Source organism: Camelina sativa, chromosome 8 (assembly GCF_000633955.1).
Source record: "Camelina sativa cultivar DH55 chromosome 8, Cs, whole genome shotgun sequence".
In the NCBI taxonomy this organism is placed as follows: domain Eukaryota; kingdom Viridiplantae; phylum Streptophyta; class Magnoliopsida; order Brassicales; family Brassicaceae; genus Camelina; species Camelina sativa.
Window position 1 is genome coordinate 6,423,116 of NC_025692.1, and position 26,872 is coordinate 6,449,987.

General features: G+C 33.2%; 4 protein-coding genes, 1 long non-coding RNA gene and 1 other non-coding gene across 8 annotated transcripts in view; 4 read left to right on the forward strand and 2 right to left on the reverse strand.

Annotated features, from left to right (window-relative positions):
• The window catches only part of LOC104706470 (CBL-interacting serine/threonine-protein kinase 26-like), a 7,767-nt gene extending 3,817 nt beyond the window's left edge, over positions 1-3,950 (forward strand). Inside the window, exons 2-15 of one of the 3 annotated variants that reach the window (XM_010422667.2) lie at positions 5-206; positions 322-384; positions 501-572; positions 681-788; positions 897-977; positions 1,187-1,240; positions 1,321-1,446; positions 1,529-1,618; positions 2,374-2,496; positions 2,603-2,713; positions 2,902-3,015; positions 3,325-3,381; positions 3,472-3,546; positions 3,645-3,785. In XM_010422667.2, the coding sequence (XP_010420969.1) occupies positions 33-206; positions 322-384; positions 501-572; positions 681-788; positions 897-977; positions 1,187-1,240; positions 1,321-1,446; positions 1,529-1,618; positions 2,374-2,496; positions 2,603-2,713; positions 2,902-3,015; positions 3,325-3,381; positions 3,472-3,546; positions 3,645-3,719 (1,323 nt within the window). In that variant the 5' untranslated portion in view covers positions 5-32 and the 3' untranslated portion in view covers positions 3,720-3,785. Of the gene's footprint in view, positions 1-4; positions 207-321; positions 385-500; positions 573-680; positions 789-896; positions 978-1,186; positions 1,241-1,320; positions 1,447-1,528; positions 1,619-2,373; positions 2,497-2,602; positions 2,714-2,901; positions 3,016-3,324; positions 3,382-3,471; positions 3,547-3,644 lie in introns of all 3 variants that reach the window. The other 2 variants (XM_010422668.2, XM_010422669.2) reach the window with 2 other exon arrangements.
• On the reverse strand, positions 4,119-4,190 carry TRNAD-GUC. The gene has a single exon. It is a non-coding gene; the product is annotated as a tRNA-Asp (tRNA).
• Positions 4,297-5,669, forward strand: LOC104706474 (NAD(P)H-quinone oxidoreductase subunit U, chloroplastic). Its single transcript, XM_010422673.1, has 4 exons — positions 4,297-4,649; positions 4,752-4,903; positions 5,160-5,300; positions 5,407-5,669. The coding sequence occupies exons 1-4, from the start codon at positions 4,379-4,381 to the stop codon at positions 5,500-5,502; spliced, it is 660 nt and encodes a 219-aa protein (XP_010420975.1). The 5' UTR covers positions 4,297-4,378; the 3' UTR covers positions 5,503-5,669.
• Positions 8,833-9,760, reverse strand: LOC104709268. The gene is made up of 2 exons (XM_010425910.1): positions 8,990-9,760; positions 8,833-8,919 (listed from the first exon to the last, which is right to left on the reverse strand). Exons 1-2 carry the CDS (start codon positions 9,758-9,760, stop codon positions 8,833-8,835), a joined length of 858 nt encoding a protein of 285 aa, XP_010424212.1.
• Positions 15,030-18,484, forward strand: LOC104706475 (cytokinin dehydrogenase 7). The gene is made up of 4 exons (XM_010422674.2): positions 15,030-15,878; positions 15,997-16,275; positions 17,120-17,382; positions 18,031-18,484. Exons 1-4 carry the CDS (start codon positions 15,165-15,167, stop codon positions 18,338-18,340), a joined length of 1,566 nt encoding a protein of 521 aa, XP_010420976.1. The 5' UTR covers positions 15,030-15,164; the 3' UTR covers positions 18,341-18,484.
• LOC104706476 lies at positions 20,580-22,291 on the forward strand. The gene is made up of 4 exons (XR_754449.2): positions 20,580-21,026; positions 21,290-21,336; positions 21,613-21,750; positions 22,059-22,291. It is a non-coding gene; the product is annotated as an uncharacterized LOC104706476 (long non-coding RNA).

Below are 26,872 nucleotides of genomic sequence, written 5' to 3' on the forward strand. Positions count from 1 at the left end.
CAAGAAAACAGCTTTGGAAGATCAAAGGAGTGATGAATCGTGCTGCCAAGGTTCAGCGTCGTGTTGGTAAGTATGAGGTTGGGAAAACGCTTGGACAAGGCACTTTCGCCAAAGTCAGGTGTGCTGTTGATACCGAGACTGGAGAACGCGTGGCTCTCAAGATCCTTGATAAAGAGAAGGTTCTTAAGCATAAGATGGCTGAACAGGTTTTTTTTTTCTTTTTTTTTTTTTTTAACTCACATTTTCCTATTTAGCATATTTTTATTTACCGCTTTTGTCATTTGATTTCTACAAGTTAATGTAATCTTGCTTTCCTTACAGATAAGGAGAGAAATTTCTACTATGAAGTTGATTAACCATCCTAATGTTGTGCGGCTTTATGAGGTCTATCTCCATCCCCCCAAACCACTTTTCCTCAATGTGTCTCCTTTGTCTTGATTAAGAGTCTTTGTAAGTGAATCAGATTTGTTGGAAGCTAACTTTTTTGAGGAAATTTCCAGGTTCTGGGGAGCAAGACAAAGATCTATATTGTCCTAGAGTTCGTCACTGGTGGAGAGCTTTTTGACAAAATTGTGAGTTTTCCTTAATCCTTTTCCTGATCCATCTTTTTTGGTGCTTGCTAAGCTGTAATGAACCTTTATAGATTTTCCCTGTATTTACATATGCATAAACTTGTGAAGGTACATGATGGGCGCCTGAAAGAAGAGAACGCACGCAAGTATTTTCAGCAGCTTATCAATGCAGTTGATTACTGCCATAGCAGAGGAGTGTACCACAGGGACTTAAAGGTACGAAATTTTTTGGTAGATCTTGGGCACGAGTTTGCAGTATGTTTTTTTTTCTTAAAGTGCAGCAAATTGATGCCTATAACTTATCTTATTTATCTCTCATTGCAGCCAGAAAACTTGCTTCTAGATGCTCAAGGAAATCTGAAAGTCTCTGATTTTGGATTGAGTGCCTTGTCTCGACAAGTCAGGGTAACCAACTCAATATTTTTTTTAGCATCCCTTTGTTTTGCCTTAATTCCTACTGATTATGTTCTTTTCCTATTGTAATGAATGTGCCTGTAGGCTTTAGTTCAGCAATGATGTGTGTTTATTGTTTAGATTTACATATATCTAATAAGCTCTGTAGGAGTAATCGTTCTGTAGATTCTTCGCTCATGAAACTTATTTGGTTTTGGCAGGGTGATGGTCTTCTTCACACTGCATGCGGGACTCCAAACTATGCTGCTCCTGAGGTATATGCTTAATCATGTGTCTTGTCATGCGGTTGTTGCACCATGTTCTTAATAGCTTCCTTGTTGCTCTTTTCCTCCAGGTTCTTAATGATCAAGGCTATGATGGGGCAACTGCAGACTTGTGGTCCTGTGGAGTGATACTCTTTGTACTACTTGCTGGCTACTTGCCTTTTGAGGATTCTAATCTCATGACGCTGTATAAACTGGTAAGACGTTTTGTCATTTGTGTCAATGCTTCTTCCTTTACCATTATCTGTGATTCTGTGTTACAATTTCGTCATTTTTCAGATAATAGCTGGTGAATATCATTGTCCTCCTTGGCTCTCTCCTGGTGCTAAGAACCTGATTGTTCGAATCCTGGATCCTAACCCTGTGACTGTAAGTTATTTCAGTTTATTAATGCTTTCAGGTTTAAGTCAATCCTTCTTTTGTTTTCTTCTGTCGAACCCACCCCACCCCGACAGTCTCGTCTTGTTTATTCTTAGACTTAGGCGGGTTAGGGCTTATCAGGGCTCGGGGGAAACTTATGCTTGAACGATTGGAAAACTTGAGAGAATATTCAGTACAATGGCAATTTAATTGTTTGTCTTTTGCTATTTTTAGCATTGGGTTTGAGATCAAATTTACAACTGTACATATTTAGAGAGTATCATTACTTGCGCGTAAACTAAGTCCCGACTTGAAAGCATAATTATTTACTTGGAATAATATCTGTAGTGTTGGGTTAAACTGTACCTTTAACAACATATTAAGGCAGCTGAAGCTCTTGATATGTTAAGTTTCTTTTCAGTTTCATGTTAATTTTGTGTCATAGAAATTAATAAGTTTCCGTTATTGCTAACTCTTTCTTCTGAGGATATTTACCTGTAATGAGCTACTGCTGGTAATATCTGCTGGTATCTTAATCATGATATAACTAAGGGATATTTACTTATGTGTTTTCGTATTTTGGGTTTCGGGGGTTTCCTATTAAAGAAGCTCTTAATAGCAATAGGTAAATAATCAGAGTTTTTCTAAGGGACAAGAGTTGGGGAGTACTTTATATAGTGGTTTTCCTTGTGAGGAGTTTACCTTTGTAATCTCTTTTATCTCTTTTATCTATCTCAGTATTAACTGTGTATTTTTCATGACAGCGTATCACAATTCCAGAGGTTCTGAAAGATGCATGGTTCAAGAAAAATTACAAGCCAGCTGTTTTCGAGGAGAAGGAAGAAGCGAACTTGGATGATGTGGAAGCTGTTTTTAAAGATTCAGAAGTGAGTCATATTTATTTAGTCTGAGATCTGGAAGATGTTTAACTGTTTTCCCGTATTTTCAATTTAATTGAATGAACGTACATAACAGTCTGTGATTTATGAACAGGAGCATCATGTCAGAGAAAAGAAAGAGGAGCAACCAACTCCTATGAATGCCTTTGAGTTGATATCAATGTCGAGAGCTCTGGATCTTGGAAATTTGTTTGAAGAAGAACAGGTGTGTCCTTTAGATGAAACATGCTTATCTTCTTAAATCGTTGAGCAAACAGTAGTTTAATGTGACATGGCATTATATATTACAACTTTACTCATGAGTCATGATAACAGAATATATATAGACCATGTTAGGGTCAGTCTTGCCACATTATATTTTCAGTAATGAAGTCTATATCGTTTAACTTGCAGGGATTCAAGCGAGAAACGAGATTTGCAGCTAAAGGTGCTGCTAATGAATTAGTCCAGAAGATTGAAGAAGCTTCTAAGCCTCTCGGTTTCGATATTCAAAAGAAAAACTACAAGGTAAGCCGATCTTGTGAAACCCTATTAGTCTTCTTTTTTAGACCCCTTTCTGTTAAGAGTAAAAGGATTACAAACACAAGAAAATCGAAAGCTACACAGAATCTTACTTAAATCAAACATGCAATAAATACTAACCTCACAAATAAATCCTCAAAACCTCTCGTATATTACTTACTAATTAGAGTAGAAATCTAATTAACATATTATATCTATCAGACTTGTTTCTCATTTCTTCTGAGGAGTGGAAGTTTCCTTTTAATGGATATCGAATTAGTGTCACTTTCACTGAAATGCTACTTTTGTACACAGATGAGACTTGAAAACGTGAATGCGGGAAGGAAGGGAAACCTAAAAGTTGCGACTGAGGTACATACATGACTCTTTCCTTTATCAAATTAGTATCAAAACTGAAATGAAATAAAAGAATTGACCTTATCTATGCATAATGTTTTGTAGATATTTCAAGTATCACCATCACTTCATATGATCGAAGTCCGGAAAACTAAAGGGGATACATTAGAATTTCACAAGGTAATATATATAGTCACATCCAATTTTAATCACTCTGCGGTAATGAATATCTTTCTAGGACCGTTTCCTACATCTGTTCATATCTACTATCTTTGCAGTTCTACAAGAAGCTGTCGACCTCACTTAACGATGTGGTTTGGAAGTCCGGCGAGAGCTCTGGTTTGAGCAAATAATAAGGAAAGGACTGGATTCAAAATATGTGATATGTATCTTATCCTGCTTTGTCTTTTCTTTTCTGGTACTCTTTTTTTTTTTTTTTTTTTTTTTTTTCTTTTCAAGACTCGATTCTTTTTAAATATTAGGGACAAAAAAAAACCATGAGATTGACTCTGTACATATCGAAGCATGTGCAGTACAGCAGTAATGTTTATGGTGTTAATATAATTGCGAACAATTGTGTCAAATATTTATGTCCAAATGACTGCTTTTATAACTGGGTTCTCCAACTATACCGTGGCTTTATATTATATCAATTCGGAAACGTTCGAGTTTCAACAATGCTGGTAGAAAAGTAAAGTAAGCTCAAACGACACCGTTTCAAAGTAGTTTTAAAAATACGAAAACCAAAAAATCGCCGTTGCCGGGGATCGAACCCGGGTCACCCGCGTGACAGGCGGGAATACTTACCACTATACTACAACGACTTTGATGTTAGCTGATCGTCCTTAGCTTTATTTATTTCCAAGAACTAAAGTGGGACTTGTATTATTTTATCCACATCAACGAGTTTTCTATGGTTGTCACATTTTTGTATCCGTTAAATCGTTTTATCAAGAATAATAAAAAAATTCGAAAGTTTCTGTGTTCTCTATCAGTGTTAGCCTTTGGAGCCATGGCTTCGTTATCATCAACGATAACTCAACCGTCGTTAGTACACATTCCCGGCGAATCCGTACTCCGTCACGTACCGAGCACGTGCTCTTTCCCGTTGAAGCCAACATCCACCACGAAGCGGATCATCTGTTCGCCGGCGAGAAACTCCGGTGAGGTGTCGGCGGAGGCAGAAACAGACGGTGGAACTAGCACCGCCGTGGATGAAGCACCGAAAGTATCACCATCTTTAATCTCAGCTCTCAACGTCGAACGCGCTCTCCGTGGCCTTCGTAAATTAATCCCTCTCGATCGTTTCGATTTTTAAAAATTTTTGTTTTTGGTTTGAATAAATAAATAAAAAAAAATTGATGGTGGTTTGGATTAGAATGCAGCGATTACAGATGTAGATCACTATGGACGGCTTGGAGTTTCGAGAAAGTGTTCTTATGATCAGGTTCGAATCGGTTACCAAGATAGAGTTAAGGAGTTAAAGGAACAAGGCCTAGACGAAGAACAACTTAAGACCAAGTTGGATCTTGTCAAAGTCAGTATATCTCATACAAACTCAATCTTTTTTCATTTTCACCATATTATGGGACTTTAATCTTTATATGTCCAATTTGTGCTTTTTACTTTTTAAGCAACTAACTTATTTTGAACATATTTTTGGAATTAAACTTGTCCTAAAAAGTAGTCTGACGTTACTTCAACTTGTCATAATAAGTTTCAACATACAGTATATCTCATGTTGTGAGATTCATGGAGAGATATAAAGGAAACTAATTAAGGATGAATTTTAGGAGTCATATACGATCTTGTCGACCGTGGAAGAGAGAAGAATGTACGATTGGAGTCTGGCCAGAAGCGAAAAAGCAGAGCGGTATGTGTGGCCATTTGAGGTTGACATCATGGAACCGTCCAGGGAAGAACCACCTCCTCAGGTACGTATGTACCGGTTGTTTTGGTCACGTTGAGAACCTTAGAAAATGGTGCTTCTATTTAGTTTTTTTTTTTCATGTCGATATCTTATATGGGAGATATGGACAGGAACCGGAAGACGTAGGACCAACGAGGGTTTTGGGATACTTCATTGGGGCATGGCTTGTCCTTGGTATCGCTCTTTCTGTTGCATTCAATCGTTAGCCAAATTTCGTTTTTCTTTACATTGTTCTTTCATATCCATTTCCAGCTCACTTCAAATTCCATGTATATTTTATACCCGAATAAAAGATTTGCGTGTAAAAAATCTTATGATGTTTCAAGCTATAACAATGTAATGTACGTGGGAATTTATGTATCCCAATTTCCTAGTAGGAAAAACTCACTTAAACACGGTACAAAATCTCTATGGAAATATATGCCAAAGTGAGCATATGAGACCGGAAGATGTTTATATGGTGGTGGCATAAGTAATTTATTCATGTACTCTGGAACTTGGATTCACAAGAATTCTAATGTGTGGTCAAGGTGATTAAAGAAAAATAATGACTTCATCTTGCACGGACATATCAATTTTTTTTTTTGGTCATTTATATTTACTATTTAAAGCATCAGAAAATGCTTTTTTCTAATATTGTTCATTTGTTTGTAACATCATTTCAATTTTTTTTTGTGAAATACATTTTGTGTTAATCACAAATATGGGCGTGCCGAGCACTTAAATTATCATGAAAAATGAAAGTAAAACAATAGAAAAAAATCGTGGGAAATGAAGAGATGTAAATTATTATTTAAAAAAAAAATAAAAAGGAGGGGAGAGATAAGGTTTGGTTCTCAAACAAACGTCGTCGATCGGGAGTTGAGGATCAGAGAGTTCAATCTATATATTAATGAACACTAAAAAAAATGGTTTAGTTGACGTTAAAGAATGTTTAAGTTCTTGACTTAATTCTAATTAATTAATAAGTCATTGAGATACAAATAATAATACCGTCGTACAGTTTATTTTAGTAACGTAGATATTTAATTAGCTTACACGACCTGTTTGACTTCAGAATAAACTACTGATCAAAGCTTTTTATAGTTTTTGAAAACGAAGTAAAGCCAACGGCTTTAGTGGCATCGCAAACATTATTTTTTCTTAAAACAAAACTATTCCAATTTTCTTTTCTTTTTTAAATATCAACGAACCCCTAGCAAGACTAACTGTAACTCATAACAATTAGTATGTAATATCTATTGTGAGTTTTATCAAAAAAAAATTCCATTGTGATTATTTTTAGTTACTCTCCATTTTTCCTGAATGTTATTACGCTCGTAAGCCCATATTTCTGCTAAAATAATGCTTTATTAGATGATTAACTGTGATATGCAGAAAAATTGATAATCAAATAAATTGGTAAAAATCTATAGTGAATTGTTTATGTCGTTATATGAAAATATATCTTACTATGTAATAAATAAGAAAATAACATGTATGATGTCCGAAAGAAATAAACATATGCGATGGCTTATGCCGGATTATTTTAAAATTTAAAACTTATTCATATTTGCAATAGTTTAATTACAATAAACCGTTTTATGGTAAAATGCTATATATCGGTTTTGGAAGTAGTATTTGTAATACTTGAAATGATAAATTTATATAATAATAACAATTTCCATAAATATCAGTTATGATTTTTTGTCGTACCTTTTTGTTAAATATTTTTTTTATAGTTATATTTATTTTTAAAAAAATCACACTATTGTATTTATTCATTATAGAATTGTGTATTTTATTTTAAAATATCTATATAATATATTTATTTTTTTAAAAAAATTATATAGTTGCATCTTCGTTGTAAAGTTGTATCTTTTACCATAAAAATCTATATAATAATATCAGTTTGAATAAATATCAGTAACAATTACGATTTTTCGTCGCAACCAAGTCATTATAAGTTCTCATTGCGTCTTATCGAAAGAATGCTCAAATGGAACTCAAATGTTAACTCAAGTTGCGTCTTATGAAGACATCCTATGGAGACCCGGGTATATCTTTTTTTCTTATGTCCTTACTCTTGGAGGGTGTGGGAGGCATTAGTGCAAAGACTAATCCCGGATAAGTTTGTAGTTCAATGGAGAGACATAATGTCTCTTCTTGATGGTATGGAGCTTGACAAGACGAAGCGGTTCATAGTAGGATATGCATTTTAGAATACGATCCATTCTACTTGGAGGGAGAGGAACAACCGCCGTCATGGAGAACAGCCTTCACCGGAGGATAAACTAGTGAAGATGATCGATAAAAATGTCCGCAACCGGTTGAGTATGCTCAAGGATGGGAGGGATACTAGCATCCAAATTTGGTTTGCAGCTCGTTTTTATTAACGAGGATTGTCCTATGACTGGCCTATAACGATTTTCTATAAACTGTACCCAAAAGCGTTGCTAAACGTTTATTTTTCTTTTGAATATAATTTAACATTAGATTCAAACAAAAAAATATTTAATATTTTTTAACTTAGAATTGAGTCTTTTTACCATATTATTTTTTTATTATAAATTTTTATTTTGATAGTTGTATTTTTTAAACTCACAGATATATATGTTTACTATTTATGAAATTTTAACCCTACTTATTATTTTCTTCTTTTGAAATAATTTTTTATTTTATTATTTATTATATATTTTTAATAATTTTATAATATATAATTTAAAATTTAATTCTTTTTTTTAAATACTTTCGCGTAACATCACAAGAGTCTGAGTTCTAGTAAAAATAATGTAGAACTTCAAATTTATCTTTTCACATATAATTTGTTTGCTCGTTCTTAATTTTTAAAGAAAACATACTGAATTCGTGTATATATTTCAAAAGGTTAAATAGATGTTGTTAAATTACTTTATCGGACAACAATCCGGAATTACTTAATTTATTTCAGGCGGAATTTGGGAATTGCCCCTCCAAGATCTTTATATTATAATGGTTAAGTTGGGTCGGTCACAAACCTTTTTCTTTTCCCTTTTAATACATACCCAAGTCAGCGAAATTCATATGATAAAGTTAGGGTTGACTCTGGTATACTACCCTAACTATACTACTTCTTCGATAAACATTATAAACTCTTTGCCTCTTTTCTGAACACCATAAACTATATTTTTCTCCATTAAACATCACAAACAATATATTATCTTCTAATTACAACATAGCGACTCTAAATTGTGATTAGACTTAGTAAACCGATAATCACGTTTTGAAAACCACGTTTACTTTAAGTGAACCAAAAAAACAGAACCCACAATCAGTCTCCTTCTTCTTCATATCAAAGTCCCAAAATCTTAGGGTTTATATTTCCATTAAAATTTCTTGAACGCTAACAAGATTTCTGAAATTGCTTTTTCAATATTAAAGTAATCTAATGTTAAGATGTATAAAACGATGGTTTCGAAAAAGCAAAAACTATCACCAAAATAACAAAAACTCCAAAAGGTATCATTCATGTTTGCAAAACTAAGCTAAAGGAAACGTTCATAGCTACGTTAAAAATTTTACTCATAAACCACCATGTCGGTGCTTGTTTGCGATGGTTGCGTGAGAGAGATTGTATCAGGTACTTGATATGATGATGACCCGACCTAAAAAATAAATACAAACAATTATCAAACGAACCAGAAAAATAACAAAAGCAAAAGAAAAGGATCATACCTCAGTAGTTCTTTGTATCTTTGTCTTTTCCTTTGGATATTTTTTACACCCAGCTGCATTATGACCAGTTTCACCACAAGACGAACAACGTATAATGCGTCCCTTCCTTCCAAGTGTTTCTTTTATTGTTTTCTTCTTCGGTGACTCTTGTTTTCCTTTAATCCTTTGATATGTCTTCTGTCTATTTATTTTTTTCTTCCCGGGTAGTATAGGCTCAGGTGGTGCTGTTACCAAGCGATACATAGATGTCATCCAGAATCTTGGCCTTCTCATTGGATGTATGGACTGCTCGTAATTGTCTCGCCACAAATCAGTGCTGAAAAATCCTGATACATAATCTTCAACATTCATATCATAATCAATCATTGCTCCATAAGCATGCTCACATGGAATCCCACTGATTTGCCATTTACCACATGTACATGTTCTTCTTTTCGTGTTCACCGAATTCTTATTCCCATAAAGCATAACCTCGTATACTCCATGAGTTGCGGGAGTTGTATCACACTTGTTTGCATCTTTCTTCTGCTCTGCGAGAATCTTGGCAACATACTTTGTAAATCTTCCTTCGTGATTCTTGGATTTATTTTGCCTCTTCACCATTTGATGCATAGCTTGCCTCCTAATTGTCTCCAACATTGGAATCATTGCCTTAGCCCTTGCTTTTGTAATTGATGCGTTGAATGATTTTGTGGCGTTGTTATCAACATCCTCACAGTTGCTTCCAAGTTTAAAGAAAGCTCTTGACCACGTCTCGGGTTTCTTTTTCATCACTGAATCGTAGACGTCAACATTATACTCTTTCACTTTGTTGAGATTCTCTTTAAACTCAGTCTTGTTGTAGCTCCAAGCTAGTTGCTATATTAATGGTTTGATCATATCTTTTTGTGGATGCTTATTCTTCAAGTTCTCAATGATGTGTTTCACACAAAATCTATGTTCAGCTTTAGGCAATTCCGTTTGCACTGAACTGATGAGTCCCTGAAAGTAAAAAAAAAATAAAAAATACAACACATAGGTTGTTACGTTAGAAAGAAAGGACAAAACAGAGAGATAAGTCAAAATTTTGATATGTACCCTTGATTTATCAGAGATCAAAACAAATCATTCACCATCTTTGAGTTTTAAATCAGCCTTGAGTTGCTGGAGGAACCATAACCAGTTATCCCCAGTTTCAGATTGTACCACAGCCCAAGCAAGTGGATAAATCTGATTGTTTGCGTCATGACCAATTGCAGCCAACAACACTCCTTTCACTGCAATCTTCAAGAATGTACCATCAAGCCCGATAATTGGTCGACAAGAACCTCTCCAAAGTGTGCGTGTTCTTTCAAAACAAACATAAAAGCGGTTGAAAACATCTTCATTGATAGAGTTAGGTATAGTTTCAACAATGGCAGTTGATCCAGGATTTGTAGAGATAATCTCTTTGGCATAGCCACGAATGTGAGCAAATCATTCTTCATACTCCTTCTCAATCAACTTTAAAGCTAGCAGCCTTGCGCTCTGACACTGACCCCTAGAACTCACCAACTTCCATTTATCTTTAATCAAAGTCAGCTTAACAATTAACTCTTTTTCAAAAAAAAAAAAAAGGTCAGCTTAACATATAATTTCCTAAATTGGTAGGCTTGTCTGGTGCAGGACAGCCTCGCTGAATCGCGTTGGGACTTGGGAGGGGTTGCAACTTGCGACCAAAATTGACAATTTTTTTGTTTTGTTTGTTCTAGAGGCATGAATTTAGGATTTACTCTTAGCTTGTCCATGAAAAGCCTTGCAATAACCAGACTTCTAAGTAGCCTGCATCTCTCATTCGGAGTACAACTGTGCTTTCGATATTTCGTTTTCACCACCCACATTTTTCTGGGCTCATCATAAGAGCAATACACCCTCCACTTACACTTGCCAACAACGCCACACTTGAATTCAAGCCTTGTCTTCTCCCATCTTCCTTGAACCACATTATTCCCTGAGTTTAAAGCATACTCAATTACAGCCTCTTTGAACTCAACACCATTGAAGAACAATTGACCAATATATAATTTATCAACTCTGTTCCTTCGGATTCTTCTATCTCGTAAAACAATCGGATCTTCCTCTTCATCGGAACTATCTGGAATTTCATTTCGACCAACAGACAATTCATCAACAAAATTTTCTACTGAATCTTCTACTTCAAACTCAAACCGATCTACTCCATCTTCATCATCTTCCGCTTCATCGTCGTTTTTCTTTTTCTTACCCTCTCTTTTGTTTTTTTCTAATTTGCAGTCATCTTCGTTTTCTTCACTAAGATTGTTATCAATATTTTCCATTTTCGTGTCGTGTTGCATCGCATCCATGTCTTCTTCGTTCATCGGATAACTGAAAAAGTAACAGCTCTAAGCTTTTGACAAAAAAAAAATCTAGACTAACAAGAGAGAGAGAAACTATGAAAGGAGAGAGAGACCGTACCAGGAAAATCGAGAGAAAGAGAAGTGAGTAGTTGTTGTGATAAATTGAGAGGAAGAGAGAACCCTAAGATTTTGGGACTTTGATATGGAGAAGAAGAAAACTGATCGTGGGTTCTGTTTTTTTGGTTCACTTAATGTGAACGTGGTTTTCAAAATGTAATTATAGGTTTACTAAGTCTAATCATAATTTAGAATTGTTATGTTGTAATTAGAAGAAAATATATAGTTTGTGATGTTTAATGGAGAAAAATATAGTTTATAATGTTCAAAAAAGAGATAAAAAATCTATGATATTTATTGAAGAAGTGCTATGGTTGGGGTGGTATACCAGAATCAACCCATAAAGTTACATTTGCCTGCCCCACGATTATTGTAAAACAATAATAATAAACCCACAATAATTGAAGGTTGTGAATAAGATAGACACATGTCGTCAATTCTTTTACGTTTACTTTTTTTTTTTTAACATCATTAACGTTTTACTTTATGCATGAGAAATAAATGGGAATTAGTAGTACAAAGGTTAGTCAATAATTTCAAATTTTTGTTTGTGATAAAGAAACGAAACTTAAATGTATGGTTTATTACCGGATTAACACAATCTACAGTCTCAACATGTAAATTTTTTACCTAATCTTCTAAACCTTATATGTTTAATAAAATAACATATATAGGACAATAAGTTTTGTTTAAATTCTTATATTTCAGATTTAACTATGGACAACCACTATAAACATTTTAAATAGTAAGAACTAAGAATAAACGATTATACCCTTTAACAAATAAAAAAGAATAAATGATTCTTTCACATGTTTAAAAAGTTAATTTAGGAATCGTCACAAAATCTCTTGTTTTTATATGATTAAAACTTTAAAAGTCAATGAGATAACACTCACTTAAAATATATTTTTATACATATTATACATTAAATTTATTATTTCATAATATGTTAGATTTGCATATTCATGAATATTCTGATTTTCAAAATTTCAAAGCATTTTGCTTCATTTACAGGATAATGAAAGTTTTTTTTCGTTGCACTAATATCCCAAATGAGATGGTGGATTCAAAGAAGCAATGACCAAATTCTTTCTTTCAAACGAAGAAACATCGCAAGCTTGTCAAGTAAAAGTTTCGTTGTTCTGGCTACTGTTTAGACTTTAGACTGTTATGTCGTTTTCTTTAATTTATTAATCCTCTCGTAAGTTATAACTACTTAATTAGGTAAATTAGTTAAGGTGGGAGGAGAGGGATTCATCAGGTGATGTACTTCTTCTAGAAGTCGAGAAGTTGTGAACACGATTGTATTGGATCTTGTCTTCTTCTGAATAGTAAATTAATTGCGCAATTTGACCCAATCTTGGGATTTTTCGTTATCCTAATGTACTTATATATTAATACTAAGTCCAACTTTGTAATTCTTGCGATAACTCATATAATTCTCTATATTTATAAAAGACATTTTTGATAAATATATAGTGATTTTTTTAGACAACAACGAAATCTGATTACAGTGATTTTGGAAAAGTGTAGATTAAAACTAAAAACTAATAATTTAAATCTTTATATTGACATACAAAATAAAAACTTGCTAACGAGCGGTTTCTTCATAGCATTTAAGAGCTGTTTCTCAAGTGAAATTTTAAAAAGTATTTGTTTTCTATATTAGCCTTTGTATATGATTTTGTAGACATACAGATAAAAATAAAAATTGTAGATTTTCCAAAAATTATTTATCTCAGTTATTTTTGGTAACTACTTCTACGTATGTATGTACAGTACGTAGGTTTAGTTCCACTATATCGATGATATATACTATTTTGTTGTGGCGTTCAACATATACATTTTTTTACAAATGACTCAGTACGGATATGAGAAATGTATCGTGATCAAAAACAGTAAATTAAAATTTGTGTTAATCCTGAACTCATTTACGTACATGAATTATATTGGAAAACAACTATATATTTTCTTAAACCAGAGCTAGTGATTCTCATCAATCAACCATAGCTAAAATTTCGGGATGGGAATGACACAATGTTATCATCTACAACCTCCATAATCTTTTTTACTTTTTGTTGTCCAAAAGTTTTATCAAATAGTTTAGGATCAATGTGTAAATTCCAAATTTTGTGTTTAAGTTTTAAAAGATTAGATGAAAAGGAATTAAATATCTTATCTTTCAAAATCCAAACCTATTTTAACTTCATACATTTTTTTTTTTTGATCAAATTTTTAACTTCATACACAACACTGTTTTTTGTCTCAACAAATAAAATTTACTGGTTTTATAGTGGTTTTTTTTTGTTGTTGGTCAAACTGGTTTTAGTGGTAATCTTAAGACATTTAAATCCATCTACTGACGGTTGAATTTGAACCGTCTTAAAAATTATTAACCAAATGGAAGATGAAAATTTCCAAAGGAAGAATCTCTAAGCATGGTTAGAAGAAAAAATTTGGAGGTTGTCAACCACCATACAATCAAATGGTTTTTGCAACCATTTAGAGTTCGGATTTTTTTTTTCTTTTTTCAAAATAATACTCATTTATAGTATTATCATAAAATAATAAAATCCTAAGAATAAAATTATTTTTTATATGTTATGTTATGTTTTTGTGACATTCTTTTACTATTAACAGTCTTTGTTATTACTAACTGTTAAACTTAACTGTTTTTCACTTTCATCATCTTTTACTGCATCTTTCCTAATCACCGAAGTCTCTTAGAAAATTCTTAACCGTGTTGTATGTAACTGTTGTTTAAATGATATTCTCTATGTCATTAGAATATTTTACACATTTTAAGAAAATAATGATTACTGACTTTAAATATATTAGTTTATTTGATTAAAAAAATATTATTTAATTTTAAACCAATAACAATTCAAAATTTTAAATATTTTTAATGATTACTTTTTGAAATTTACAAAACATCAGTTTTTGTGGGATAAAAAAATGTTCCAAAACATTAATCTTTATGGGACAGAAGAGTACTAGTATTAATAATTTAAACCCATTAGTTCAGCAAGTGCTCTTCTTATTTGAGGCCAACAATATTAATAATTTAAACCCATTAGTTCAGCAAGTGCTCTTCTTATTTGAGGCCAACAATTTCAACTTAAGCTTAACGTGAGTTACGGATGGTGGTAGAAACTAGAAAACTCAGCTTCTTGGCTCATTGGACAAAAAACAATAACTACGTCATCTCTCTATAATGCCGTAAGCATACATACATACCAACTTTCTTACACAATAAATTTCATAGATTTTTCTTGTTTTCTTTTTTGTTTTTAATTTTTTCTTTTTCGGTACGGGACAGATTTTGAGGATCCTTTAACCATTCTTTTAAGAACGGTTGAAATCTTTTTCTTTTTCTCTTTGTTTTTTTTCCTCCTTTTAATTAACTCAGTGTTGACAATATTAAGAGACATTTTAAAATCAATATCTTCGTTTAAAATAACATAAGTTTTTTTTAAAAAGACGTTATTAAAAGTATTGCATTTCAACGGCCGAATGAAATTAAAAAATTCATCACAATTAAAAAACAGTCCAAAAGCTATAACCTCAGTCGCTATTTATAGCTAAGCCACACAAGCTTCTCTCTCACCACAGACAAACAAAAAAAGGTTTGGTACCAAAAGCCTAAAAGCTTCCATCTACATTAGAGTCTCTCAATTTAGCATTTACACACAATCACACACACACACACACACCAAACAAAAATGATAGCTTACATAGAACCATACTTCTTGGATAACGACGCCGAGGCTACCTCCGCCGTCACCGCCGCCGTATTATCTACTGATGGCGTTTCTGAGTCACTTAACATCCAAGGAGAAATCCTGTGCGGCGGCGCAGCCGCTGATATCGCCGGGAGGGATTTCGGCGGCATGAACTGTGTGAAGCCACTTGCCGTGGTGAGACCCGTGGGACCGGAGGATATTGCCGGAGCGGTGAAAGCGGCTCTGAGGTCGGATAAACTCACGGTGGCGGCTCGCGGAAACGGCCATTCCATCAACGGCCAAGCCATGGCGGAAGGAGGACTCGTCGTCGATATGAGCTCCACGGCGGAGAATCATTTCGAGGTGGGGTTTTGTGGTGACACGGCGTACGTCGATGTCTCCGGAGGGGCATTATGGGAAAATGTGTTGAAACGGTGCGTTTCGGAGTACGGTTTGGCTCCGAGGTCGTGGACTGATTACCTCGGGCTGACGGTGGGTGGGACGTTGTCCAATGCCGGCGTTAGTGGACAAGCGTTCCGTTACGGACCACAGACGTCGAATGTAACGGAGTTAGACGTCATAACGGGAAACGGAGACGTCGTCACTTGCTCGGAGGTTGAGAACTCTGAGCTCTTCTTCTCCGTTTTAGGTGGTCTTGGCCAGTTTGGTATCATCACCAGAGCTAGGGTTTTGCTACAGCCAGCTCCAGATATGGTAGATTACTAATTATATATATATATATATATATTTTATTTTCATAATATCAAATTATATATATATTTTTGGTATAATCCAATCAAAATAAATATATATTTTAATTTGTATTAATTAGGTGAGATGGATAAGAGTAGTATACACCGAGTTCGACGAGTTCACTCGGGATGCCGAGTGGCTAGTGAGTCAGAAGGACGAGTCGTCATCGTTCGATTACGTGGAAGGATTCGTGTTCGTCAACGGTGATGACCCGGTCAACGGATGGCCGACTGTTCCGCTCCACCCGGATCATGATTTTGACCCGACCCGACTCCCACAATCTTCTGGGTCGGTTCTTTATTGCCTCGAACTCTGTCTTCACTACAGAGACTCCGATTCCAACTCAACCGTCGACAAGGTAAATAAATAATAATAACTCTTTTTTAACATTATTTAAAAATTCAAGAACCGTTCATCTTCGAATGAATAATGATCCGACGGTGGTGGAACCTTCTGATGTTCTAGAAACCTTGTTTGACCGAAATTGACCTTAGATGAAGTGTGAAGTTGACCGTCGGATCAAATCAACGGACTCTTTTTTTTTCTTTCTAATTCGCTTACAGTCATACGACACGTATTTCATATAGGACCGCATTGAGTTTTCTCGACCTCCATGATTACAACATAAAATTCAAAAAGAAAACATTAGAATTTTTTTTGTAATATTTTATAATTAAGGAAATATAATAGGGTGGGAAAGGGAATTATACAGTCTCTTGTCTGACTGCATAATATGAAACTGACGAGACATTGGGTAATGTATCTTCGATTTTGGATTGTCTGACATAAAAATATTTACTCTATATATGTGCTTCTCTCTAATGCCCTTGTCGTAACCACGCTATTACGAATACGACATTTGTCTTCTTCTTTTTTTTTTTTTCTTTCTTTTCCTTTTTTTCCTTTATGCTTTTGTTGTCTTTCTCATGAAACCCATATTTTCAGATCACTTGCTTTTTGCTGCTACTCAATTATTTAGGTTAACTTCAATACGTGTGACGTGTCTATTGGTCGTGCGGTATGGGACGTAAAGGGTGAAAATTGTAATTGTAGCATGTAAACGTTCTTAGTAAAAAAACATTGATGATTTGATTTCAAACGGTCCCGGCTAAAATCTGGCCATCGTTTTATCCAGAATTATCCTGAATGTACCAAAACACCCCTGACTGATTCATTTTTTTTTTTTTTTGACTTTTGAGTAGAGGGTGGAGAGATTGATCGAACGGCTAAGATTTATTGAAGGATTAAGGTTTGAGGTAGATCTGTCTTACGTTGACTTTTTACTTCGGGTTAAACGGTCCGAGGAGATCGCCAAGGAGATCGGCACGTGGGAAACGCCCCACCCGTGGCTTAACCTCTTCGTGTCGAAGCGAGACATCGGAGAATTTAACCGGACGGTGTTTAAAGAACTTGTCAAGAACGGAGTCAATGGGCCGATGCTAGTGTACCCACTCTTGCGAAGCAGGTGAATATTGCTCTCTCTCTCTCTCTCTCTCTCTTTTCATTTTTGGTTAGACAAGGCACCTATCCAAAAGACTAAAACAAGATCGGTCTAGTTAGTTTTTTTCATTGCACGTGTTTGTCACGTGTGATGATTAGTCGTGCATGCGTAAACTTTTAAGGCACCACACAAGTCAGCGAGACGTATGATCAACAAATTGTCGCGAAACGTGGCACTGGCACACGTGCGGTTTTATAAGTACAAAAAAGTTGGAATATAGTGAGGTCGTTTAGATTTTGTAGGCGAGATCAAAAAACTAAACTAATACGATACCGTATTAGGTATTACGGTTGGGTGGGCGAAGGAGTTGTATTGTAACCGTCGTTAAGGTTAGCGTCGTATAGGGAAAGAGTTCGAAATATGAAAAATCTGTGGGGACAATGATACGCTTCTGAGACCCACTTTGATGTAATTTCTTTTTATTTACTTTTTCTAAAATAGCCTTTTCTATTGTAGTTTACCCAAGGGTAGTTTTGTGACTTTATATATTTTTACTTTATGTGGAAAATGAGATTTGCTGGTACCAAACTAGTTGACGTAAGAAATAAAACCAATCGAGAGGATATGAATGATTAAATAAGTAATTTGGTCGGATTTTTTTTTGGTAATCAGGTGGGATGACCGGATGTCGGTGGAAGTGCCGGAAGGAGAGATATTCTACATTGTGGCATTGCTTCGGTTCGTGCCGCCGTGTACAAAAGCTTCATCGGTTGAGAAATTGGTAGCTCAAAACCAAGAGATCGTTCATTGGTGTGTCAGAAATGGAACAGATTTCAAATTGTATCTTCCTCATTACAAGTCTCGAGAGGAATGGATTCGCCATTTTGGAAACCGATGGTCGAGATTTGTTGACAGGAAAGCTATGTTTGATCCTATGGCTATCCTTTCACCCGGCCAAAAAATTTTCAATAGGTCTCCTTGACCCCTCATATTGTTTTTTTTCCTTTTCCTTTTCTTTTGTATTCTTGAGTTTTGTGGGCTTAATGTATGTTTTGTCTGTATTTTTCTTTCTCCCAAGAAAAAAAAAATCAACTGTGTTTCTTATAAAAATGGCCTATCGTCTCAGTATCAGCGTATGAGTCATGTCTAGTTATGAAGAACATAACAAGAAAAACGTTCTTATTTTGGTTTAAAATATTATCTTGGAATCTAATTTATCCTTTAATATATGTTGACTCTAGTGACACTAATACTAATGTAATCATTTTCTTTTAACCCGTCCATTAAGTGAGAAGATTGTCTAACAATCTCGAATGATATATATATGGTACTATGATAGAAAAAAAAGAGATGGAAAGAGACATTGTTGAAAAAATTGGAGTTTTGAAGAGTTAGGTTGTCGACCTCATTGCTGAAATAAATGCTATCTTGTTTAATACGTTAATAAAAAACTGATTATTCTTTCGTATTGTTTTCATTTTATATGTTAACACTTCCCTTTGAATTACGTATCCCTATATTTCCACATAAGTTTCTATGCTTCATGACCTCGTTAGATTTAGGATAAGAGATGCATGAGAGAATTGATAGACATTGAAAAGATAGTTTCTTCACATGCTGTCCCACACTAATTAATCCAAAATCTATAAATGGATCAACAAATCAATCACCCACCATCCATATTGGAGCCGGTCCATGATACTATTGTGACTACGACCCTATTTTGGATAATTTCTACTAAATTCTTATATGTCCAATATACTATTCGATTTGGACGGCTCGAATAATGTATGCACTTGATGATGATATGTGGCAAAAAATTAAAATTTATTACTCTCTCCGTTTCAATATATAAGATGTTTTAGAGAAGTTTTTTGTTTCATAATATAGAATGTTTTCAACTTTCGATGCAACTTTTAGATTAGTTTAGTATTTTATATTATGCAGTATTATTTCTGATTGGTTGAATTTGTTAAAAGTAATGATTTCTTAATCTGTGTGTTTTAGTTAAAACATCATATACTTTGAAACTGATGGAATGTATGATAGAAAAAAAGTGAAGCTGTTTTTTTTTCCAACTTTTATTTAAAAGATTGTGACATGCCGTAGACTTTTCCAGTCAAAGTTCAGATTCATATATAGAGTACTGTTGTTACTTGTATAATTCTGTGATGTGATAGCGAAATCTACCAATTTTAAATCGAACAAGTTATATATATAAAGATGTCGACGGCAAGCAAATTAGATGATGTCCATATCAATGCCATGTTATATAGCACGCGAGTGGTATTGACAATAGATATGAATTGGTGAGAAAGACGATTTAAAAGAAAAGGAGAGTATGAAACCAATTGATCAAATGTATACAACTTGGTATGTAGGAGATTCTTTACGACTAATCGTGCAACCGTTACATGAATCATGATTGGGATAGTGTTTCGCATATGAATAGTTTGAAAAAAAATAAAAAGATGGATCCGTTGATCAGTCTCGGAAGGTTTACTTGACTCGTTATTCCATATTACTCTCTTTTTTGGTTTGCCATTTTACGAGAGAAAGAAAAGTTAATTAATAAGACTTGTAGATTTGGGGCATCAGATTCTTCTCTTCTTACCACAAAAGAATCAACGAAAAAGGTTTTGAGCTTCACCAACCTTTCTACATATATTATCAAAAAGATAACATTTTTTTACACACACAATATATTGTTTTTTTTTGTTTTTTTCCTTTGCTTATATTTTTGTTATTGTTGATAATCATATATATTAATTTTTGTAAGAGATTCTGATTCTTTTGTCTTCTATTTTCCGTTTTCCTTTTGGAAAAAAGCTCACATGCCCATAAAGATAACGTAAAGCTAGTTGGAAGATATCAAACCAAGCATAGCTAGATAGATCACTAAAATTAGTTTGCCTGAAAAGAAAACTTCAAATCGACTTTTGGTCTTACATAATACCACTAGTAAATTTTGATTATATAGTTACGTCTTTTGCTACAAAAAAAAAATAATATCAAATTTTAACTACAAATAGTTACAAATTAGTGACAAAATTTTAGTTAATAGAATTTGTAGCTAATTGGTTACTAAATATAGCTATATAATGACAAATAGTAACATAGATAAATTGTAGCAAAATTATTACAAATTTAGAAACACAAAATGGTGTAGCAATGGTTCACACTAACATAAAATGTCACAGATTGTAGTAAAAAATTACTTACAAAAAAAGCACAATAACATGTCCCTTTTTACAGTGGTTAATTGGAGACAAAAAAAGAAAAAAGAAAAAAAAAGTTTAGACCGACTAAGGGGAAGCAAAATCCTTCAGATCTGTGGATTGGCTTTCAGAATTAACGGAACTGTTCTCGACTTGTTGTTAATCCAGATTCAGATCCTGTGTTTTTTTTTTTATTGCTTAGAGATCTAATTTTCAAAATTCATGTGAATCAGGTTATTTTAAATTTTTTGTTTGAAAATTTCGGAAAGATGAATCACTTTGCGGTACAACCAAACACGTTCGCAGCTGGTGGAGATTTGAGAAGAGAAGCTCTGTTTCAGTTGTTGAAAGAGATCAACCACCGTCGTTTGCCCAAAAACCACGTCGTATTGGTCTCCGTAACTACCATAATCATCATCCTTCTCGATCTCTCTCCGTTGCTACTTTCAGGTTTGAATTATTCAAATCCACACTCCTCACAAAATTGATTCTCATCCTCTGATTGATTCTCGGGCTACTTAATTTTACTTATTACCACATGTTATTTTAGTTCATAGCCAAGAGTTCTCTATCCGATTCACCTTGTTCTTAGGCTATGAATGAACTCAGTTTTTTGGGCAATTGCAGTTTGTATGTATAGATCTGTTACCAATCTGTCTTTATTTTAGTTTCTATATCTAATAATCTGGAATTTTGGACTCTCCAAATTGCAGGATTGGGCGGATCTTTTAAGAGAATCTGCTAATGAGCTGAAACAGAGGTGAATATTGTTTCTTTCAGTTTGATTTGCATTTTATTTGTGGTTATTGAATTGTTCTTTGAGTATTGCCTATTAGTCTGGAGCTGGGATGTAATTATCGTTTAGAGCTTGTCACTGTTTTGTAATTCATTGGCTATCTCGTGGAACTCACTTTTCTGTGATTACATGAAGTTGCAGGTTGTGTATCCTCATCTCGTGGAACTGACTTTTCTGTATCATGTTTAATTCTGCGTTTTGTTTAATAAAGCTCTCTTTTGCTGTGGCTATATCTGTTAGTTCTTCAAGAAACTACAAGAAAAGAACAAGAAAGAGGATGTTGTAAAAGAGCAGTTGTCTTGCGACTTCAAGGCAAATCACAACACTCACTTAGCATCTGAAGAACACAAGGAGAACCCACAAGTTGGTTGTTTTCAGGTAAACTATAAACCTTGTTATAAGACTCAACTTGTATATTCTACTTCTCTATGTTGGGTCTAATATTCCTCTAATTAAAATTGATTAATATAACACAAGAGATGTCCCATGATGCTGCTTTTGGATTTTTTTCTTTTGAGTTTCCAATATGAGTTATGGTTACGCACCATCACCGTAACCGTAACATGTGAGTGACTTCTCACTTCTATGCGTATATGCAGTGACAATGTGGACAGAGTTATTTTCCTTGGAGTAATTGGATATCTTCTGCAAACCATACTAAACTTCTATTTTTACTCTGTTTGCAGAAGCTACAAAAGGTCTTGAAGAACTAAGGCATTCAACCTCAAGCAAAGATGATGAAGTGATGTTGAGCAAGAACTTAAAAGAGAGAGCTGAAGAGATTAGAGAAGAGTAGTTGATGTTTTTGTTTACATTGAAAGAAAAATTTTATTTAAATTATAAAAAATTTTGTTTATATTTTTTTGTCACTTTTTAATAACAATTAACTTCAACACTAAATTAGACATATTTTTCCAAATTGTAACAAGTTTATGACAACTAACTGTGTAGCTAACTATGTAACAAATAGCTACAACAAAAAAGTATCAAATAGTAACAATTTGCTACTTTTCAATTAGTATTTAAATTGTAGCAAATTGCGACAGTTAGCTACGAGGGTAAAATTTACTGCTACCAAATAGTTATTAATTAATTTTGTCACAAATCTGTAACAAAAAAATTTTTGGCTACAAAAAACACACAAATATATCCATAACAATACAAAACATTTTTACTAGTTTACGAAGTAGAAAAAGATATCTGTTAATTAATCTCACTCGGTTGCAAAAATTCAAAACAAATACTATATTTTTAAGCCATCAAACGTGCAGAAAATAAATATGATAAGTCCCACACACACAAGTCACAAAAAGGATATTTAATTTGGTGAAAGAAGCCAATATTTTAACATCTTTTAGTGATGTCATAACTCCCTTTCTTAGAGAACTACAATCTCTGTTCAACAAAGAAAGTGCCCTTTTAAATGAAAAAATGTGAAAGCTTGTCGCATGTAAGTGGATAAATCTTCGTATAAAAAAACAAGAAAAAAAAAAGATTTCAAAATTTTGGATTTCGAACCAAAATCTTACTTGATTTTCCCCACTCCCAACAAAATAATAGAATAAATTATTTTTCCTCTAACAACTTTTCTTTTCCCGTTGCTTTTCTGTTTGTTTCTTCTCTTTCACAAAAGATGAGATTCTAATTTTTATATATTTGTTCACAGCTTTAGATAACGCAATTATAAGATGATGATTTCATTGTAAGTAATATGATGATTTCATTGTAAGAGGCAAATCATATACTACTAAATAAACAATGGCAAAGAATTTCCCATGCAAGAGCATTCCTAGTACGTTCTCTGCTAAACGTGCCATGCATGCACGGACGTGTTCTTCAAATTTTTAACTACTTTATTTGCTGCTTATGGGTCACTACAAGCCAAATACGTTCTTAATTCTTACTATTTTATAGCTTTGATTTGTCTAAATCGAGGAAAGGTATTATGCAATAAATAACTTATTATATTAGTTTTAATATATAATTGGCTTAGTAGGTCTTTTATGATTAGGCTATCTTCTAATAAGTAATTTAATCTATTTTTTTTGCATAAAACTGTAACTAGAGTACTAGACACATTCTGTAACTAGAGTACTAGACACATTAACGACGCATTATTTTCGTCGACCAAAACAGATTATGATTTATGGTGGTAAACCCGGCCATATGCCGATTTTTATTTCCAAACTTCTCATTAGCTAATTAGTTTGTTATTGCTTTATGTCTTGGCTTTAAGGATGAAGGTTTGAATTTCGAACCTTCTATTCAATCCTTCATATTACAGTTTTATTTTTCAAAATAGCTCACAAAAATAGTTTTTCCCTCTCTAAATTAGTTTTGCTTGTATTGTATAAGTCCGAAGTTTTTTTGGTAACGAATAAAAAACAAATTATAATGAAATTGAGATCTGGAACCAAATTTAAATAGATGTAAATAATATGCTACAGATTAATAATGGTTCAATCTTTTTCTTGAACTATTTATTAGATTTGAAGTGTATTTAAAGGTACTCTTCAACTTGGAGACAACTAATATTTGGGTTAAAATCTTGAAATCCTGAGTTCTAGTGGGGTAATGGGAGACCAAAATTCAAACTTGAATTCATAAAATAATGGTATGGTGAGATACATCTTTATAAAGTTGTCATGACTGATGAATTTGATTTTTGATGACAGTTGGTTATGTATGTTTTTAAACCATTTTTTTTTTGTTGAGATTTTTCCATCGCGAAAATTAGTTTGTGTGGGTTGGGTTTTATGGAATTACGTTCCGTTTGACACGTGAATGGAGATACTTTATGCATGTGAATTTTAACTTGCTTTGTAGCGAATTAAATTAATTAACCAAAAGAATAACTATGATTCCCCCATAAAATGAAAAGAAAGATAAAGTTTTAGTGTCCAAGAAATGAAAACTTCAAAGAGAGAAAAAAAAAAAAAAGACAAAGTGAAACGAAAAATTGAAACTTTAAAGTAAAAAAAAGAATAGAGCACAATCGAACAACGATGAGAAGACAATTATCATAAAGATACTTTCGATTTACGTCCTCGGACTTGCCGTTACTATATAAATTCACAAAAACTCTCAATCTACAACTTTACTGCCACAAACATACAAAACGAAATAGTATTTGTGTATATGTGTTGAATATATCGTGGTCCACTAGAAAACGATGTCATATAGAGTTCAATTACAGCTATTCTTTTAGGAAGGACCATTCCACATTCAACGATTTCGATTCACATACTTTTCAGTTTTCATATCTCTATCTCTCCACAACGACATTACAATGATGTGATGTGATATGCCCAACACGGTATGTATGAACTATACATAGACAGACACTCTCACACATATGAACATTATTTGTAAATTTTAATTGAACTGCAGAGTTATGGGTTTTTCATTCATTTCTTTATAACGAGATTGAAGTAAATCACTGTATTTGTTGTTTGATTAAATATCAATATTTTCACCAATATCATATTCGAATCACCGTATTTATTAGGTGACACTCAAAATCATTTTTGTGACAAAAGCTATATTCTTGAGATCTTAGAAAATAATATGACTATATATGCCATTAGTTTTTTTTAAGTAGAAAAATCTGTCAATAATTACAAAAAAATAAAGAATTAATTATGGATTTGTCATTTTTTATGATGGCATTGATTTTGTCATTTTGTCTAAAAATCTTATGAATTTGTCATTTTTGAGCTACAAAATACTATTGAACATATGATTATCATGTTATGTTTGGGTTTAGTCGGTTCTATTTTTTTCTTAAAATATAGTATTTGTTATAAAGTACGTTAGCAAAATAAAAAAGATTAATATGAACTTTTTCAATGTTAGAAAATGGCAAATCCATAATATATTAGCAAAAATGGAATATTCTAAAATGCCATCACTATAAAATGGTATTTTGAATAAGAACCCCCTTCCCTAAATTTATTATAGATATATGAAAAATAAATTATTCATGATGATTTTACATGAAAACTTATATTTTCTCAAAACAATCCAAATTTGGAAGGCCATCTACTTGCACACGTTGTTGCTGTTATGGATTTTGGATTTAACAATCATCCAAAGTCCTTATATATATGACTTGGTCCCTACCCTCCTAATTAAATTCAGTTCTTATTAATATTCTCAATAAATAAGAAGAAAAAAAAATAAGAAAGTAAAAAAGACCCAATTGTATATACAGTAAAACCGTTATAAATTAATAACTCACTTATTTAGTAAATGTTTTGGTTCCAACAATTTTTTCGATTAATTAGTATCTTTAATAAATTAATAAAAAATATTTTAGATTTGATGTTATAATATTTTAGAAGGTTTATTGTATAAAGGATATCGATCTTTGACGTTGTATACTTTGTAGTTCGTATATACAAAGACAAATGAACAAATGATAGATAGGATGAAGATTTCCTATGATTTTTTTTCTTTTTTCCATTTCATATGAAGTCCAAAGTTAGAAAAATAAAATAAAAAATAGGTAGCTAGCTTTGATACCACACTATAAACAAGTTGATCTGATAGACAAGAAAACACTAGTATTCATTATATCAATCTACAATGAAATCTTCATTTTTGTTTTTATTGATATGAAATCTTCCATGTGACTTTGCTAATCTGTAATCTATATATCCCCATAGTAATATGTATATACACATTGTTTCTTTCAAAAATATCAAACAGAAAAAAAAAACATTAAACAAAGAAAAAGAAAAGTATTTGTTTCCAAACGATATAAAATGATTTCCGTAACTGTTGTTAACCAAGTCCTTAACCATAAAAGTTTGATTGAGAATGCCAGGGCATGGCTCTTGAAGCAATTGGAATAGAAAAGTAGAAGTAGGTTTACCAAAATGGGCCTAAGATCCTAATGAGCCCATGGTAGAGTTGGAGGAGAAGGACTTAACTTCTTCTGCTGTTCTGAATTTAGTAATCACACATTTATTAGTTCCTACTTCCTAATTTGTTAAATAAGTCTTTCAAACAAATCTTAAAACCCTAATTAGATGTATACTCCAATTATCTTAATTTTTTAAAAAATATTAGTTGAAAAATTTCTCCAATTTGTTCAGAAAATAATCAATAAATTATCTGCATGCTCAGTAATATATATATATATATATATATATATATATATATTTTATATAACCATTAACCAATAACAAGAGGAGTTGACTAATGAGGTCAATTCAGTAAGGTATAAATACACGTCTTGTTTTTTTTTTCTCTCTTTTCTGATTCATTCATCCCCTAACCATCAAGAAGAAGATTCAGATTCAGATTCGACTCGATCTCTCCAAGATGAATCCATCGAATTCTCCTAACGATTCTCGAGAAAATCGACGGATGAGCACAGATGCAGACATAATCGGAGCACTTCTCATAGCAGCGAAGGAGGCTAATCGTCAAGGTATATCACTAGGGTTGCAACACGACGAGATGGAGGAACTAGAGAGCATCACCGGTTCTCATG

Excerpts from the sequence above, each read along its gene's own strand:
- LOC104706474 (XM_010422673.1), top strand. The coding sequence starts at position 4,379 with ATGGCTTCGTTATCATCAACGATAACTCAACCGTCGTTAGTACACATT. Across the intron at positions 4,904-5,159 it reads CCAAGTTGGATCTTGTCAAA|GAGTCATATACGATCTTGTC; the intron begins GTCAGTATATCT and ends GATGAATTTTAG. Across the intron at positions 5,301-5,406 it reads GGGAAGAACCACCTCCTCAG|GAACCGGAAGACGTAGGACC; the intron begins GTACGTATGTAC and ends AGATATGGACAG.
- LOC104709268 (XM_010425910.1), bottom strand. The coding sequence starts at position 9,760 with ATGAAAAAGAAACCCGAGACGTGGTCAAGAGCTTTCTTTAAACTTGGA. Across the intron at positions 8,920-8,989 it reads AGATACAAAGAACTACTGAG|GTCGGGTCATCATCATATCA; the intron begins GTATGATCCTTT and ends TTTATTTTTTAG.
- LOC104706475 (XM_010422674.2), top strand. The coding sequence starts at position 15,165 with ATGATAGCTTACATAGAACCATACTTCTTGGATAACGACGCCGAGGCT. Across the intron at positions 15,879-15,996 it reads TACAGCCAGCTCCAGATATG|GTGAGATGGATAAGAGTAGT; the intron begins GTAGATTACTAA and ends TGTATTAATTAG. Across the intron at positions 17,383-18,030 it reads TACCCACTCTTGCGAAGCAG|GTGGGATGACCGGATGTCGG; the intron begins GTGAATATTGCT and ends TTTGGTAATCAG.